This window comes from Populus euphratica, unplaced genomic scaffold, assembly GCF_000495115.2.
Source record: "Populus euphratica unplaced genomic scaffold, PopEup_1.0 scaffold22.1, whole genome shotgun sequence".
Taxonomy (NCBI): Eukaryota; Viridiplantae; Streptophyta; class Magnoliopsida; order Malpighiales; family Salicaceae; genus Populus; species Populus euphratica.
Window position 1 is genome coordinate 574,805 of NW_011499863.1, and position 15,111 is coordinate 589,915.

The 15,111-nt window shown below is 34.1% G+C and overlaps 2 protein-coding genes and 1 pseudogene across 5 annotated transcripts; 2 read left to right on the forward strand and 1 right to left on the reverse strand.

Annotated features, from left to right (window-relative positions):
* The first annotated feature begins 3,886 nt into the window (after window positions 1-3,886).
* LOC105125329 (uncharacterized) lies at window positions 3,887-7,625 on the forward strand. 3 transcript variants are annotated; one of them, XR_842225.1, is made up of 7 exons: window positions 3,889-4,201; window positions 4,744-4,789; window positions 6,113-6,239; window positions 6,556-6,626; window positions 6,724-6,842; window positions 6,955-7,055; window positions 7,276-7,625. XR_842225.1 is itself a non-coding variant. In XM_011025729.1 (6 exons), exons 1-6 carry the CDS (start codon window positions 4,082-4,084, stop codon window positions 7,306-7,308), a joined length of 501 nt encoding a protein of 166 aa, XP_011024031.1. In that variant the 5' UTR covers window positions 3,887-4,081; the 3' UTR covers window positions 7,309-7,625. The 3 variants fall into 3 exon arrangements, 2 of the variants coding, with proteins under 2 accessions (XP_011024031.1, XP_011024030.1); XM_011025729.1 differs by lacking the exon at window positions 6,955-7,055 and having other exon boundaries at window positions 3,887-4,201; window positions 6,739-6,842; XM_011025728.1 differs by lacking the exon at window positions 6,955-7,055 and having other exon boundaries at window positions 3,891-4,201.
* Window positions 7,626-9,134: 1,509 nt separating this feature from the next.
* LOC105125330 (SWI/SNF complex component SNF12 homolog) lies at window positions 9,135-11,739 on the reverse strand (annotated as a pseudogene).
* Window positions 11,740-11,833: 94 nt separating this feature from the next.
* LOC105125331 (60S ribosomal protein L17-2-like) lies at window positions 11,834-14,430 on the forward strand. 2 transcript variants are annotated; one of them, XM_011025731.1, is made up of 7 exons: window positions 11,834-11,927; window positions 12,150-12,186; window positions 12,273-12,313; window positions 13,451-13,681; window positions 13,793-13,895; window positions 13,987-14,054; window positions 14,191-14,430. In XM_011025731.1, the coding sequence occupies exons 1-7, from the start codon at window positions 11,925-11,927 to the stop codon at window positions 14,251-14,253; spliced, it is 546 nt and encodes a 181-aa protein (XP_011024033.1). In that variant the 5' UTR covers window positions 11,834-11,924; the 3' UTR covers window positions 14,254-14,430. The 2 variants fall into 2 exon arrangements, with proteins under 2 accessions (XP_011024033.1, XP_011024032.1); XM_011025730.1 differs by lacking the exon at window positions 14,191-14,430 and having other exon boundaries at window positions 13,793-14,054.
* The last annotated feature ends 681 nt before the right edge of the window (window positions 14,431-15,111 follow it).

Here is a 15,111-nt window from a genome sequence, read left to right on the forward strand (position 1 = left end):
ATATATATATATATATAGAGAGAGAGAGAGAGAGAGCACTCCAAAATCACCTACCGGTTTCTGGTTTAGGAAAACTGCCTTTTTAGTAGTGTTCATGGTATCTTTTGAGCACTCCAAAATCACCTACCCCGTTTCTGGTTTAGGAAAACTGCCTTTTTAGTAGTGTTCATGGTGTCTCCATCGCAAAAATAGTTATAGATACTTAGTAGTCGTGTGCTGATGTGATGTTGGGAAGTCATTTTCAAATTTTATTTATTTAATTCAGTGGTAATTAGAATAAATATTTCTAAGAATATCAGGAGTTAAATTCTGGAGAAAAAATTGTGTTTCTTTAGCTAAAATTTCAAAAAATTTATCCATGTATTTCATTTCTGTTTTCATATAAACATGCCTTTTGTTTTATCAATTGCATGGTTTTTTGAATTGAAAAACATAATTACAAGAATTCAAATTATTTAAATTAAAAGGGAAACAAAATGTATTTCTCCGGCAAAAACTCTATTTTTTTATTAGAATAATGATTTAAAAATAAAAATTTATCATGATTTCAAAAGAAATTCCCAATAAAAAACTGATAATTTTTACTTAGTTATATGAAAAAAAATTGAGGAAATTACATTAAAAAATAATAAAACATATATTTTATTCTTGTTTGATCTTTACCAAAAAAAAATTAAAACTATAACTATAAAGTTTATATATAATTATTTATAAAATAATTGTTAACATTATTTTAAAAAGTTCTAATGTTGGTTAAAAGCATGATATAACCAGATGATTTTTTAAAAACAATTCATTGTAAAAATTTAGTTTAAAGATAATTTTATTTATTGGTCAGATTTAGGTATATATTAGAGGTGAGAAAAAAATTGAATATCCAATTAAATTGAGAAAATCAGAAAAATAACTAAAAAAGTTAAGCAAAAAAACTAAATTAATAAATTAGAAAATCATAAAAAATTCTAGTTTAGTTTGATTTTGATTTTTAAAATTTAAAATTAATTAAATCAAATTAAATCAAACCGATTCAATTAAATTAATAATTGAAAAAACAAGAATAAATAGTATATTTTTTCTAACGCTAAACCTGAGTGCATTCTCACTTCTCAGCCACCCCCTCTCCATGCTTTCTATTTCACATCTCTCAAATTTATCCTTTTCTCCTCCGTACTCTCATATCTAAATTTGCCTTCTCCTTCTCCCTGCATTCTCAATCTTGTGTCAACTCAGGTCCTCCCCTCTTCTCTAAATAACGAGTAATAGATTCTTCTAGGTTTCTTGAATTTTGCTGATTCTTGTCCAATCTCTTTGGGTATCCTCCTTCTGACTCGAGTTACTTGTATGAATATTCTAGTTTATTTTACATGGAAAAATACAATAAAAGATTTTAAAAATGTAGATCACAGCTATAATACTAAAGAGATGATAGAAAAATATGTCACTGTTAAGGTAGAAGCAACAACAGTCCCAACCAAATGCCTTTACGTAGCGCTAGGTTTAGGAGGAACAAAATCTAAAGACGAGAAGCCTGGTTTCTGATTAAGATCTTGCACCTACTCATGCCACTTTTAATCCTGGGCTTGGCTCTTGCCGTCTGAACCTACATTAAAAGAGTAGAGACTATGATCTATCCTTTTGAGGGGTCAGACGAGGATTCAATCAGTTTAATCCTAAAATCACTCTTTTGTTTTGTTCCTTACTTGCGTTGTGTTTATGTCAAAGATGCTTTAGTTCAGTATAAAAAATAAAAGTGAAGATAGTCTCAACTAAAATAATTTTGGTCTGAACCAGTTTGGAAAGAAAAAACCAAACTAAATTTTTATGTCAAAGATGCTTTAGTTCAGTATGAAAAATAAAAGTGAAGATAGTCTCAACTAGAATAATTTTGGTCTGGACCAGTTTGGAAAGAAAAAACCAAACTGAACTGATTTTTAGTTCGATTTAATTCAAAAAAAATTAGTTTGATTGTTTTATCTCTTTATTCTTGTAGATGTATAAATATATATACCATTAAATTGCAAAATCTTATGGCTACTACGCATTCTTAGTAATAATTTGTTATATATATATATAAGGACACCATTACTCTTTTCATTATTTAATAAGCAATTCATTTATAAAAAAAAACATTTAATTTATCAGAAGCACATCCAACGGGTCTGAGGACTAAAACCCAGTTTCAAAATTTAGATAACTGGCAGACGTTGAATTATTTTCCACAAAAAAAAAAAATTGTTTCATGAATGATAAAACAATTGATTTTTTCGATTGTTCCCTTATTCAAAGGTTAACATTTGTTTTAAAGTTTTTTTTTTTTTTTTGACGTCTGTGCTCATAAATTAAAAAATTGATTAGTATAAAAAAACATGTTATATTAATAAAAGGATTTGATTGAAAGAAAATAAAGATGTAAAATTGTAAATAATACATAATTAAACTATAATAAACTTTTGTATAGTTTAACCGACCTTGAAATTAATTTTTCCATTTGTTTTCGTCATGAATCCTCTCAAAAAATAAATAAATCCAATCATGCATTTAATTTACATGAAAGTCTACAAAGTGAACCTTTTTTTTTTGTTTCAACAAAAACAATCAAATTTAGATATTTGCATCTAGATGCTAATCAATTACTTTTTATTTTTTATTTATCTAAATGCCGTTAATTATTAATGCACGTTAAAGTATGATAGGACATGTTAATTATTTGCATCCACATGTGATAGAGGAACCGCTCTTTTCTTGTTTCTTAAAGCAACTCTCAAAGCAGTAAAATCCTCCAACATCATCATTCTTGCCGAAGAAGTTTGTGCTTGGCATTGTTGGCACAGTGGTTCAATTGTCTCTTCGAAGTTCTTTATTTATTTTTAAATTATTTGAATACATTGATATATTTTAAAAAACATTTTCTTACACACTTCAAATACATGTTGCAATATGTATTAAATCATTAATCTCTCATAGTTTAGTTTTGAAATTTCATATACCATTTGGTTGACTCTGTAAGATATTATATTTGTGATCGATTTACATAACTATACTTTATTATTATTTGACATGAAACTTATTAAATCTATGACACAAGTTTAGGATCTTGAGATTTATATTGTTTAGTATTAAATCATTAATCTCTCATAGTTTAATTTTGAAATTTCATATACCATATGACTCTATAAGATATTATATTTGTGATCGGTTTACATAATTATACTTTATTATTATTTGACATGAAACTTATTAAATCTATGACACAAGTTTAGGATCTTGAGATTTATATTGTTTATTTTAAAATTTTAATTTAAAAAAATTATCATAAATTTCTTTAGCACAATAATATATTTTTTTAACATTATTGTACTTTATATTTTTCAATAAATATTATATAGATACACAATTGGTGATGCTTTACAAATAACCCTAACATTTCCTCTTTAACGTTACTACACTTTATATTTTTCAATAAATATTGTGTAGATACACACGTGGAGATGTTTTACAAGTAACCCTGTATTCCAATCAAAATAAAGACCCAATTAAAACAATTTTGAAAAGAAAAGACGACGTTGAGACAAATAAATAATTTTAAAAGTAAAGAAGGATAATAAATATATGATGTTTTTAAAAGTATTTTTTATTTAAATATATATTAAAATAATTTTTTATTTTTTATGTTAACACATAAAAACTATTAAAAAAATATAAAAAAACGTCAAATTGATGTTTTTTCATATCAAGCACTCTTTTTAAACGCACTCAAGCACACGATGAAACGCAATAACAAATATCCTCAGATAAATAAAAGTAGAAGGGGTAAAAATAGTACAAAAGAAAAAGAAGAGGGACCAGTTTTGTCATATAATGTTGTTGCCTCCTTGCTGTGGATTTATCAGCAATCAGAAAATAAATCTTGGCAAAACCCACACTTCCCGTATACATAACAAACAGTAACCCATTACACACAGACGCACAAACAAACAGTGCCGTTACTTAGCACAAGCCCTAAACCTTGTTCTAAAATTCTGACTGTCATACTTGCGGGTCTACGCCTTCTCTCTCGGGTTTCCTTTTGCTTTTAAGCTCCATGGAGAGCTCTTCTTCTTGCCCATCCGATTCAAATCCGAAGCCCCCTGGTGCTTCCAAGTTCCTCTCCAATCTTCCCTCCCGCGGCTTCTTGTCCTCCACCGTCTCCTCCTCCAACCCAGTCATTCTCTTCTCTTATCAAATAATGTTTCTCTTTACTTTTAATTCTACTGTTTGGTGCTTAATTATTTTTAATATTTTAGTTGACATAGTTTTTTTTTTTTTACACACACACACACACACTAATCGTGATTTTTTTTTTTTTTACACACACACACACTAATCGTAAAGAGGGTTTTGGGGTTATTGACTGTAGGCCTGCATCTATTAGAATGGTGGAAATGTTTGTTGTAATTTGATATTTTTACATTGGGTAATTAACGTTAATGAGGATTTAGAGATTGTGATTAGTGGTAATGAGGAGAAGGAATCTTGAATTTTTCGATTGCTGCTGTAGGGTTTAGTAGTTGCATTTTTGTTGAGTAAGATGTTGGTGTAGAGAAAGTCATTTATGTGATTAAAGGTTATTAGGGTTGGCTTATTTGCTATTAGTGTCTAGTGTTTTATCTTTGTTTACGGCGTCTTCGTTTTATTCTTATGTGAATGTATGTGTTCTTTTCTAGTTTGCTGAGAGCTTGTTTGAATGCTGGTAATTTTATGCAGGGTGGGATGCGGGTTTATATTTGCGAGCATGACACGTCACCTCCAGGTCTATTTATGTTTTTAATTTTCTTGGTTTTCTAAACTTTGGTGTTTTAGGCTACGCTGTATCCAAAGCTGCTCTAGGAAAAATTCAATTTCTTTCTGGCTTTTCATTCTTCTGATTCTAGTTTTGAGATAACAGCGACACGGTCCCACATGGCTGGTTGAATTTCTTGTTTTAAAGAAGCAGCTCCTGCTGTTCCCCAGGAAAGAGAAAGTGTGTATTTTATTGCACAGTCTTTGTTATCTCCTAGTTTAGTTTTATACATGGTAGATTTGTAGCAACGTGAGTTTTCCTTCCTGGCTGAAATTCCAGGCATCATGAAGCTCTTTACTTAGATGGTATATGGAATTGAAGAAAGAATAAGCAAGCCAGCTCTTTTAGCTTTCAAAGCAATGGATTTTCTGGTAGCTTGCAGTTTGAAAATTTTGAAAGCACTTGCTATAGAAAATGTGACTGCTTTCTCCTATGTTTTACTTCTCTCATTTTTTTTTCTGTCCTTTTTTAATTTTAATCTTTTTGGGAAACAAAGGAGGGAAATGGAGCTTTTGGGATTCTGCCACATGCTACCTTTTACATTTCGCTATGGTTTTTTGTCCTTGATAAAATATTTCTGCCTGGGTTAGGTATTTGACTTTGGACAGTGTTTTGGAATACGAAAGTTAATCATGAAGTGAAATGAACTAATATCTCAAGCTGCTACAAAGATTGAAATTTGATTGGATTGAAGATTTCCAAACGTTTGATACTCTTCAAAGTTTCTTCTTTTTTTGGGTCCTTTCTCAGGCTACGCACTGAGGATTATTGCTCTTTATTCCTAAACACTCCCCTTTCCTGGTGGGATTTGGACTCAATCTTAAGTCCCTAGACTGAACTTCAATAGTCTTTACAAGACTAGTTACATAGCACCCCAAAGTTTATTAGATTTTACTAGTTATATTTATTAAATTAAACTTCAAATGCTGGATGTTTAAAATGTACCATGAGTTGATTATGATTTGCCTTTATGTGAACTGTAAAAGCTTGAACATAGAGATTCCCTATATTTATACTGTTATAGTCATTTGTCTATAATATTAGTTTTTCTTAGTTGTTATAAACAGTGTGGGAATCATGTCCATGTGTATTATCATGTGTTGGTATTGGGTTTTCTCTCTCATCCATATCACATGATTAATAAAAAAGAAGTATAATAAATACATGTTGAGATTATGTCATACTGTAATGTTTTGTTTGATATTATGCAATCAAAACTCCTGGGATTTCTTAAAGAGTGTGAGTGCATATTTGGATATTGGAAGAGCTGACTTCTTCTCCCTGTTTATTCAGAGGGCCAACAAATAAAGACTAACCAGACAAACATTCTGATAAGATCACTCCAGCTCAATAAACATAAGGGTGATTCAAGTTCGAAGGACGTGAAGGGGTTAACCGCAACTGAGGGTTCTAGAAAGAGGTATTGCTTCTATCTTACTGGATCAGGATTCTTCACATGCTTTGAAAAGATCTGCCTGTTTGTCTCCTATAAGCATTATACGATTATGTTGCAACCATATATTTGTGTTTCAATGCAGAAAGGCTTCCATGCTTCAGTCCCGTCCTGTCCCTGTTGTCTATAGTGATCCACATGGGCATTTATTTTATGCCTTTTCTTTTCTTGTTCTTAAGCTCCTTTTCATTTAGCTGTCAAAATGTTGTTGTTGGTGAATCTCTTTGCATATTTGATCATGTTCAGTCTTGACTCTTGCCGGTTGCTGCCAACATTTTTTCAGGGCTCCAGAAAGAGCTTTGGATTCCAGGGCGCCAGCAAAGAGAGGCAATAATCAGATTGGTTCTCGACAAGGTGATCTTTTATATTTATTGGACATGCTCTGTTCATCTTCAACTTATATATAAACTAATGGCCTCATCACTTCTATTTTGACTGAACCTTAAAACAGGTTTTGAGCACACAGAGGGATCTGATAGCCGCACATCAGATAAGGACTATTACAGTTTGACAGTAGAGAGGCTCCGGGCTCTCCTGAAAGAGCGAGGCCTTTCACCCAAAGGAAAGAAGGCAAGTATACAGCTTATCCGAATCTAATCTAGACTTCTTTGTTATGTAGTCATATGGGTGTTGTTGCTGATTAATATGCTGAAAGAGAGTGATGGTTACTTGCTACATATAGTGTATGTTTCATTGGTAGTTTGGATGCAAAGGTGCTGATTTGCATTGCACCATTAGTTCGAGTGGTGCTTCTCCTCCCGCTTCATAAGGTGGAGGCAATAGGTATGAATTGCTGAAAGGTGAACCCTTTGCCTTTGTGGGGTGTGAGGGTTGAAGGGAGGAGAAGGGTCTCCTTTTGACTAGCCAACAAACTTGTATACATATTTATTTATTTATTTTATCAGTCGGGGTGTTGTTGGGGCGTTCTCATATTGACAAGAAATGAAAATCATCATTCTCATTTTGCATGTGCCTCTACTGATTAGTGGTTTTGCATGTGCAGGACGAGCTGGTTGCAAGGTTGAGAGGTGTGTAAAATGTAAATGGTTGATTGTTCAGGTGCAGGGTTGAATATAATCTCTACGTGTGTACCATCGACATCCAGGATAAGGATGGTAGATGATTTTCTTTTCTTCTATGTAACTTGGAAAATATAAAAAAATGTTTAGCTTGGAAGTTAAATAAAACTTTCGCACAAGAACGAGCTCGCTGCTGCTCTTGAGAATCGCCTCTTGTATGGTTCTGTATTTTAAGCGGGTTTGGTCTTAGGTTCCAAGGTACACCCAATATTCAAGAGGTTACGTACGGTCATATGATTAGAAACTTAAAAGACTATCAGCACAATTTTTGGTGACTCAAATGTCTCTAGTTTGAATTAAAATTTTCTTTCCGATACTGTAGTCTAGTTTCAACATTGAGCAATGGCTTCAAATGCTGATACTTTGGATTTTCATCGGCAGCTCATCTATCTAAAGTTGTGTTTAAAAACTTGAGCATGTGATAAATGTAGTTTAGGATATGGCACTCCTAATCTCACGTTCAAGCTTGCAAGTTGTAGCTGATTCTTCGTCTCCACGGAGCTAAAACAAACTTACAGTTTTCTAAGATTAGAAGCTTTCTCATTCTTGTTTTCGGGGACTGTTCAAATGGTCCATGTTAGATTCATCAGATCAAAGCCGCAAGCTAGTCAAAAAACCATTTGACTGTAGCATGTTGACTTGTTTCACTGCCTGTAACTAGGTTTGTTATGATAAATGAGTAACTCCTCAAGATTTGCACTTTGCAGGGTGGTCTTGCTAAATGTAATTTGTTTGCAGTTTGTACGTTTCACATGATTGGCAGCACTAATACTGGAACTTGAACCGATGCCTGACAGAGCTCACGATATTCCTCTGATGGCCAGATTTTGGTCTGCGTTGAAATTTCTGTGTCTCACTCTTAACACGTCCAGTGCAATTCTCTTGGACAAAGAGGTGAGTCCTCGTTATGAGCTGACACTATAATACAACTTCTCCGGAAATGCTCAGAAGATGGCCACTGTAACGTCGACTTCTCTTTGTTTAGGTCAACTGCTACACAACTTCCTGAATGATGCAAGAAAAGGATATAAATATAGGTGGTGCATCTGTTTTTGTCCTTTTGTTTTTAATAATTTTCTCTTAGTTTATATGATAGATAGACTAGCTTTATGCACTTTCTTGTCTTTCTCAAACAGCCTTCGTTCTCCTCCTTCCATTTTTTTCAATTTTTATTTTAAAAAAAAAAGTTTAGATGAACATGAAGCTGAAGAAACCCAAACTCAAATAATCCTTGATGATGTCCAGCCCAAGTCTACCACATTTGTAGTTTGGGCTTAGAATAACCCTAGGGGAGCCATCACCCCAGGCTTATTGGGGGACTAGAGTTGGGCTTGGATCCCACCAACCCAAACAGCTAAAGTGGCGGGTTAAGACTGAGCTCACTATATTAGTGGCTTAGGCTTAGGGGGAGTTAAATTAATCCAAGCACACCGTCTTAAATTTTATAGTGTTACGATATTGAATTAAATTATTCTATGTACACCACCTTAAAGAAAGAAACAAAAAAAGATGACTATTACCAAACTAGGGATTGGTTGGCCGCACCCGCTACCTAGGTACGGAAGAGTAGCCAAGACAATTTGAAGCCACCTTTGGGACACCACAAAACCCCTCACACACTGCCTAAAAGGTGCAGGATAGCCTATATGTTGCTGCATGTCCTAACAATTTTTTATTTTAAAATAATATTTTTTATTTATTAAAATATTAAATTTCCCCTTATTCAACCTTCTTATAACTAAAAATACCAGAATGAAAATAGAAAAATAAAGCATTTATGAAAACCACGTAACAAGAAATCGTGTCGTTCTTCATGAAGCATAATAACCATGTTGAACTACAGCCTGATTATGAATTCCCATCATAAAACTACTCTATGTAACTGCAGAAATCAAACTAAATTGATGCAAAAGAACAGAAGTGGAATGGAGATCAAAATGGTATTACAGCAACTGAACTTCGTGCCACCTTTTTGACAATCTGACCATCTTTCATTCAAGAGCTACCACGAGCATCATTTACAGTAGACTTGCGATTTAGGTAACGAATAACAGCATCTTCAACCCTACACCAAACCAAAAAAAAATAAACAAACACCATTACTATGTGTTTATTTCCACTTTCCGTCTTCATTTTGCCTGGGCAAAACCAAACTCCCTTGGCAGGTTTCAAAGAGTAGAAAAGCAAACTTTGAATAGAAATATTAATAATGAATCATAAAAAGATTAAAAGTAAAGGTAAGAAACTGGAAAAATGCTTACCACGGCTGACTATAGAAACCAGATTGCTGCTCTTTTTCTGCATTGCGGCTAGCATCTCCAGTAACAAGCTTCAGATCATTGCTCTGAGAAGCAATTAATGCATTAATAAGCTCTGCTGGAGACTGGCTGAAACCAAGAAAGAAAGCCTGCCTCTGACGATGCTCATGTATTTTCTTTATAGAGTTACATATCAATTCATCACAAGCATCAATTTCTTTGTTCCTCTCTGTGCTGGTCAAGAATGCAGCAATGTCCTTTTGCAATGGCAAAGGAACATCAACTATGAAATCATAGCAAGCAGTTCCAGCTGGGCAATTCCCTGAGAGCTTGATCAAATGTTCCAAAAGAATAGGCTGTGGAGGAGTTAAATGCAGACTTATCCTCTGTAGTACCTGAGAAAATTTCATTTTCTCTTCCCCGAATAGTTTCTGAAGAGGGGGGTCACATGTGAAAAAGGAGGGATCATTTGGGTTCTGCAACTTCCTAGACTTCACATAATGCCATATTGCAACCAAAATTCTAGGGCGAGTCTCTACCTCGATTCCAAGGATTTCTGATAGAGTAGGTGAAAGCTTGAATTTCTCAGGCACATAATTCATTTCTAGTCTAATTCTTGCAGTAAATTCCTTATTTCCTTTTCTCTTAACCTCAAAGCCCTCATGAAGAACAGGTGACCGTGTGCTCTCCCATAAAATTACATGGTTATCTGGATACAGGCTCTGGTCCAAGTATATTGTAATTTTCTTGAAGTAAGATGAGAATTTTGGATATGGTTTCTGGGTCATTCCAGTCAGCACAGGGTCCTTCCCATCTTCCAATATCCTCCCAATAATTTTTAATGACCAAGAAGGAGGCTCAGCACTCTTCCTCTCATTAGACCCTTGCACCTGATTTTCAAAAGTGTTAAATACATATACCCGAAGCGTTTTCCGAACACGGGATGGGTTTTTAAGTGACTCTTAAATACCCATCTTCTTTCTTCCCATAGCGTTATCCACTCTAGCCTCAAATTCAAGCAGCTGGTTATAAAGCGCAGACTCTGGCAAAACAGGTACCACCTTATCAGGTATCTCCTTCTCATTAAGCTTCCTTTTCTTCCTACGAACAGCAGGAGCCAACTCCATGGTCTTGAACAGCAAAGCCATGTTGGCATTCGATGAACCAGATGAAGACCTTGAAGGTGGTTTATAGCTAGTCTTTTTAGCACTAGAACTGCTGGGTGTGGGCACAGGAGGTGATTGCACACCAACATTAGCAGAATTAGCATTTTGCAACTGAGCAACAGAATGGTTGGTTGATTGTATATGAGATTGAAACTGAGTATGAGCTGCCTGTGCAAACTGAGTGTGTCCTAGCACCCGAGCTTGTGGTTCAGACAGCTGAAAGTGGCCAGGAAATGCAGGCCCGCCTTGTGTTTGAGGTTGTGACTGTGAGAGCAACTGCGGTGGCTGGTGGTTCACGTGCGTAGATTGTGCCATTGCCCCAGGATTCGCAAACGAGGGTGGCAACCCAATACTTCTTACAGGATTGTTACTATTATTATTCATTGGAACCCTAATCTCATGCGGCAAAAATCTCTCAAAACTAATCAATTCTACATCCAAGAACAACAAAACCCCAGACAAGCCCTCATAAACCCTAATAAAACAAAAATCAAATTCTGGGTTTTCAAAAACAACCCAGAATTTCACGCCTTTAAAGTGTAAGAACAAGCTTAAACAAGAAAAATAGCTTGCTTTTAAACAAAACTTCAAAACCCTATCTCGACGATCAAACCCCGAGTCTAGCTCGAAAGCTTTAAACTAAACAAACACCAACTAAATCTCTAGCTAAAACATAATTACAGGAAAACAAAGTCAATAACTTTGCTTTCATGTGATTCTGATTTTCTTTCAAGACACTACCTACGCAATGTGTATATCTCAGATACAAAATTATATATATGCAATTAAAAGGAAAAGCTTACAATGACAAATAGAGAGGCTTTGCACCGACTTGTTTTGCTTCTGCTTTTTTTTTTGGCCAAAGTTTCATTCTTTGAAATCTGAGAGAGCCAAGCTCTGGTTTTCTTTCAGTTTCCTCCCCAATTTTGTGCTTATTTATTTTTTGGAGATACAAGGACGTGAATACCCTTGTTTTAAATAACTTAGGCCCAAGTAAAATGGCCCTGATTCTTATTTGAAGGGGCCCAAAAAAGAGAAACCCTAGCTCCATTTTATTAGGGTTTTTTAGCTAATACACTCTCTTATGTATCATATTACTGCGGCATTTCTCTTTTTGTGGCCACCGAAGAATAGACAGAAGCTGCAGCGATGGTGGGTTTGATTAACTTTGCCTTTTTCTTAATTTAGATGAAGAAAGGAAAAACCTTTCTCTTTCAAGCAATGAAGAAGCTTAGATCTTTGCATTTTGATTTTTTGTGGGACAACATAAAGAAGATAATCTCTTAGAATTAGTGGAAACAGTTTAAATCTTTATGGTTTTATGTGTTTTTGTTTTTCGATTTCTAATGGGATCCCTTTTGTTAAACGTTTCAGGTGAAGTATTCAAGAGAACCAGATAACCAAACCAAGTGTAAGTACATGAAGTTTCATTCTCTTTTTTCACATTTAAAATAGTGAAAGGGAAATCTGATTTTAATGTTATGGCTGCTTTTTCAGCCTGCAAAGCAAGGGGATCTGATCTTCGTGTTCACTTTAAGGTATGTTGTGTGCTATACAGTACTTTCAATGTCTTGGCTGTAGTGTTGCTGATTTTGCTGTGTCTAATCGACTGTAGTTTTAGCTAGCAATGCTTTGTTAATTTGATCATGCGTGCTGCCACAGTATACAGTTTGCCTTGTGTTTTTGCTTTGAATTTATCTCGAACTGATGGGCTGTTGATGTTTTCTGATATTTTTTCATAAGCAAGCATACCACTGCTTCACTGTTTTTTGTTGCCAACATTTGAATTTGGCATGAATAGCCATGTCATTCTTTTTTGTTGGAAAAATCGTTATGCAGATGCAATGTAAAGGTGTCAGTTGAAGTAGATGGTAGCTATACTCTGAAATAGTCAAAGTGTGAATGGTTAAAATTTAATGATAAAACTGGTTTCCTTCCATCATCTGAATGGTTTGTTCCTTTTTCTTTGGTGGCTAATAAGAACTTTGAACTTCTTCAATGGTTCTTTTGATTTATTGTTTTGTCATGCAAAATATTCATGTGTTGCTCAGTTCCGATTTCTGCATATGGGATTTGGGCTTAGTAAAATTTGCATGAGATTGAGATCTTTTACACATAGAGAGGGACTTGTAATTGAGTTGGCCATGCAATGTAAGCCAATTTTATTGTTGCTTTTTTCAGTTTCATTTTGTAGTTCATGTGTAGGACTAGGGAAGGGGGATTGGTTATAGGAATCTATTGACTCTGTGAATGGACTTCTTATGAGACTCAGAAGATATGCATTCTCCTTTCTATGAGTTTTGTTAGTTACTGTAAGATTGTTCACTAATTGCACAGTGTTCAGAGCTTTAATGGATTTGATAAAATATGGATGGGAGTGATATAAGTCATAGAATTTGATCTTTTGAACTTTCTTTAATAGAGCTTGTGGGAATTCAATGATCCTCTTGGCCTTCCAAACTTTTCCACAATCATTTTTTTCCTTTTGTGCATTGCAATTGGTGAAACTGTCTGTACTGGTACCCATGGTTTCTTATTTCACATGAGATTTTATAAAGAGCTCTTATTGTCTCTGGTACCTAAATTATTTTTTGATAAAGATGCGATGACATGTCACTTTGTTGAAATTGCCAAATTGTCTGTGCTGACTCCAGTATTGCTATTCTCTATCTCAGAACACAAGAGAGACTGCGTTTTCAATCCGGAAGATGCCTTTGGACAAGGCCAAACGGTACTTGGAGGATGTTTTGGCACACAAGCAAGCTATTCCTTTCCGACGTTTCTGTGGCGGTGTTGGGCGAACTGCTCAAGCTAAGAACCGTCACTCAAATGGACAAGGACGCTGGCCTGCTAAATCTGCTAAATTTATCCTTGATTTGCTAAAGAACGCTGAAAGCAATGCTGAGGTAGTTACTTTTCCTGGGTTTTATTTTGGCTATATTTTACTGTAATGTTTGCTTCTTGACCTCATGGATATCCCGTCTAATGTTTGTAAATTTTATCTGCTTTCTATTTAGGTGAAAGGTTTGGATGTTGATGCACTTTACATATCACATATCCAAGTCAATCAAGCACAAAAACAGCGTCGCCGTACTTATCGTGCCCATGGAAGGATAAACCGTGAGTCCATTCAATCAAGTTCATTTTTTTCCTGCCTGTCTTCTCTATTTGAACAGGGGCACTTAATAATGATGTGTGATTGCTATGGCAGCTTACATGTCATCGCCATGTCACATCGAGTTAATTTTGTCTGAAAAGGAAGAACCTGTCAAGAAAGAGGTAATACTCTGAAAAATGATGATTCTGTTGAGTCATAGTTGATTTAAAATTTTAGATTGATGTGCATTACTAGCTGTGCTCATTGGGATTGTTGTGTTTTTATTATTTTGCCTTACCTGGAATGTCTTTTTTCCAGGCTGATACTCAGATTGCTCCTAGGAAGCCTAAGGGTGCTCTTCGTAGCGGAGCTTCCTCCTGAAAAGCTTTGGGCAGATTCAGGATAGTTGCACCATGAGAACATTTTTGTTTTTTCTTCTGTTGAAGCAGCTTATCAAACTATGAATTTATATGCTAAGATTTTGTTCATGAATTTGATATTTGATGTTGGAATCACAGAACTTTTTCATTAAACAGTAGTACTTGGCTTCTATGAGGATTTTGGTTTTGTGATCTTACTTGCTAGAAACAAAAATCTAGTTCCAGTTAAAAGGATCATTTGGCTTCTGCATAGAGCAATAGATACGAGGTGCTGAGCAAGTAACCGCCCGATTGGTGTGATTTTGCTTGTCAAATATCACCACTAGAAGAAACAATCTGTCTTTAAGGTGCAAAACTAATTTGTTTTATTTTAAATTAAGTTTTTTATTAAATCATTTTAATATGTTGATATTAAAAATAAATTTTAAAAAATAAAAATATATATTTTTTAACTTTTTTCTAAAGAAAATTAACTGTTAGAAAATTTTAAATTAATTCTCAACATAAAATAAATTTTAAAAGATATGTAAATTGTTAAATAAAAATTGAAAAGCTATCTTTAGATGCGTAAGCCAGTGTTTGGTTTTATATTTTTATATAACTTTGTTTTGTTTCGTTTTGTTTTAGAATTTTGGTTATTAAGGTTATTAAGAACAAAATATTTTTGTTTTTATAAATATATTTAAAAAACTAAAAGTCTCTTTAAAATATTAAACAATTAAAAAGATTGATCATTTTTTTTTTTAGATATGGTATTAATTAAAATATAAATAAAAAATAATGAAAAATTAAAAAACTAGAAAAGCCAGTGTATCCGGCCAAGAATGAAAAAAAACCCAAAAGCTAGGCGCGAATCCGA

Coding starts and splice junctions, on each gene's coding strand:
- LOC105125329 (XM_011025728.1), top strand. CDS start 4,082: ATGGAGAGCTCTTCTTCTTGCCCATCCGATTCAAATCCGAAGCCCCCT. Junction 4,790..6,112: donor GCATGACACGTCACCTCCAG/GTCTATTTATGT, acceptor CTGTTTATTCAG/AGGGCCAACAAATAAAGACT. Junction 6,843..7,275: donor TTTCACCCAAAGGAAAGAAG/GCAAGTATACAG, acceptor TTGCATGTGCAG/GACGAGCTGGTTGCAAGGTT.
- LOC105125331 (XM_011025730.1), top strand. Junction 12,314..13,450: donor ATCTTCGTGTTCACTTTAAG/GTATGTTGTGTG, acceptor TCTCTATCTCAG/AACACAAGAGAGACTGCGTT. Junction 13,682..13,792: donor ACGCTGAAAGCAATGCTGAG/GTAGTTACTTTT, acceptor CTTTCTATTTAG/GTGAAAGGTTTGGATGTTGA.